Source organism: Mesitornis unicolor, unplaced genomic scaffold, assembly GCF_000695765.1.
Source record: "Mesitornis unicolor isolate BGI_N332 unplaced genomic scaffold, ASM69576v1 scaffold44624, whole genome shotgun sequence".
In the NCBI taxonomy this organism is placed as follows: Eukaryota; Metazoa; Chordata; class Aves; order Mesitornithiformes; family Mesitornithidae; genus Mesitornis; species Mesitornis unicolor.
The window spans coordinates 2095-3112 of NW_010180207.1; the positions used below are offsets into that span (position 1 = coordinate 2095).

The 1018-nt window shown below is 61.6% G+C and overlaps 1 protein-coding gene across 1 annotated transcript in view; it reads right to left on the reverse strand.

The window, feature by feature from the left end:
• Positions 1-688: 688 nt before the first annotated feature.
• The window catches only part of PPAP2C (phosphatidic acid phosphatase type 2C), a 1532-nt gene continuing 1202 nt past the window's right edge, over positions 689-1018 (reverse strand). Inside the window, exons 4-5 of the mRNA XM_010183034.1 lie at positions 931-1018; positions 689-826 (exon numbers count right to left, since the gene is read on the reverse strand). The exon at positions 931-1018 is cut by the window's right edge and continues 113 nt beyond it. Of these exons, the coding sequence (XP_010181336.1) occupies positions 689-826; positions 931-1018 (226 nt within the window). The remainder of the gene's footprint in view (positions 827-930) is intronic.

Here is a 1018-nt window from a genome sequence, read left to right on the forward strand (position 1 = left end):
CGGAGTCGTGTCGAGCTCCACATCCCCATCTATTTACCACAGAAAGCTTCTGCCCTTCCCGCTACCCCCTCTACCCCTAAAGCATTGGCTGAAGCTGCAGGAGAGACCAAGGCTCGAGCACCCTCACCCCAAGCCAGGTGCAAAGCAGGGGGGGATGCAAGGAGCTGTGGCTCCCAGCACCAGGAACAGCCTGCAATGGCCCCTGCTGCTACAGGTACCCAGGGAACAAAGAGCAGCTCTGGATCCCTTTAATCCTTTCCAAAAAGCACTGCTACCCAGCGGCTGCCCTCCTCCCTCCGTGCCTCTGAAGATTTGTACTCCTAGGGCTGGTGATGAGACAGGGATCACAGTTGGCACGGCCAACCTCAGGCTTCCTGACCAGTTTGCTCTTTGCCTGGTGACAAATCCACCCCAAGGTACCCCTGTCCCCTCCCGCCGAGGGCTGGGACTCAGCCATGGGGTAACTCAGGCTCAAAGGGGACCAATGATGTTCCCTTCCTGCAGGCAGGGGCTGCCAGGCACCGGCAAGCACCGAGGCACCATGGTGAGCTGGGAGTGGGGATGGGCAGAGAGTCCCATGGGTACCTGCAGCAGCAAAAGGCACCGGAGTGGTGGAGCCAGCAGTTAACGGGGCCGATGTTCCCGACCCCAACTGAGCGCAGCGAGGGGCAGGTTTGCTGCCCGGTGCTCACGGGGCGCCACGGTAGCTGTAGTGATTGCGGTCAGGGTCGCTCATGGTGAGCGGAAGGCTTGGCTTGCGCTCCGGGTCCTTGGCATCACACTGCCGCGGCGGACGGTGCTTGAAGAAGTCGGAGACGTAGCAGACCTGGAAAAGACCCACGGGAAAGAGGGTTTGGGGACCTCATTAGCAGGCTGGGCTGCAGCCAGCAGCTGCGCAGCACAGCAGCGGGTGACAGCGGGGACACTCACAACGAAGATGGCAATGAGAGCCCCTTGGAGCAGCCCTGCCAGCACATCGCTCCAGTGGTGCTTGTAGTCGGACACCCGGTGGCAGCCC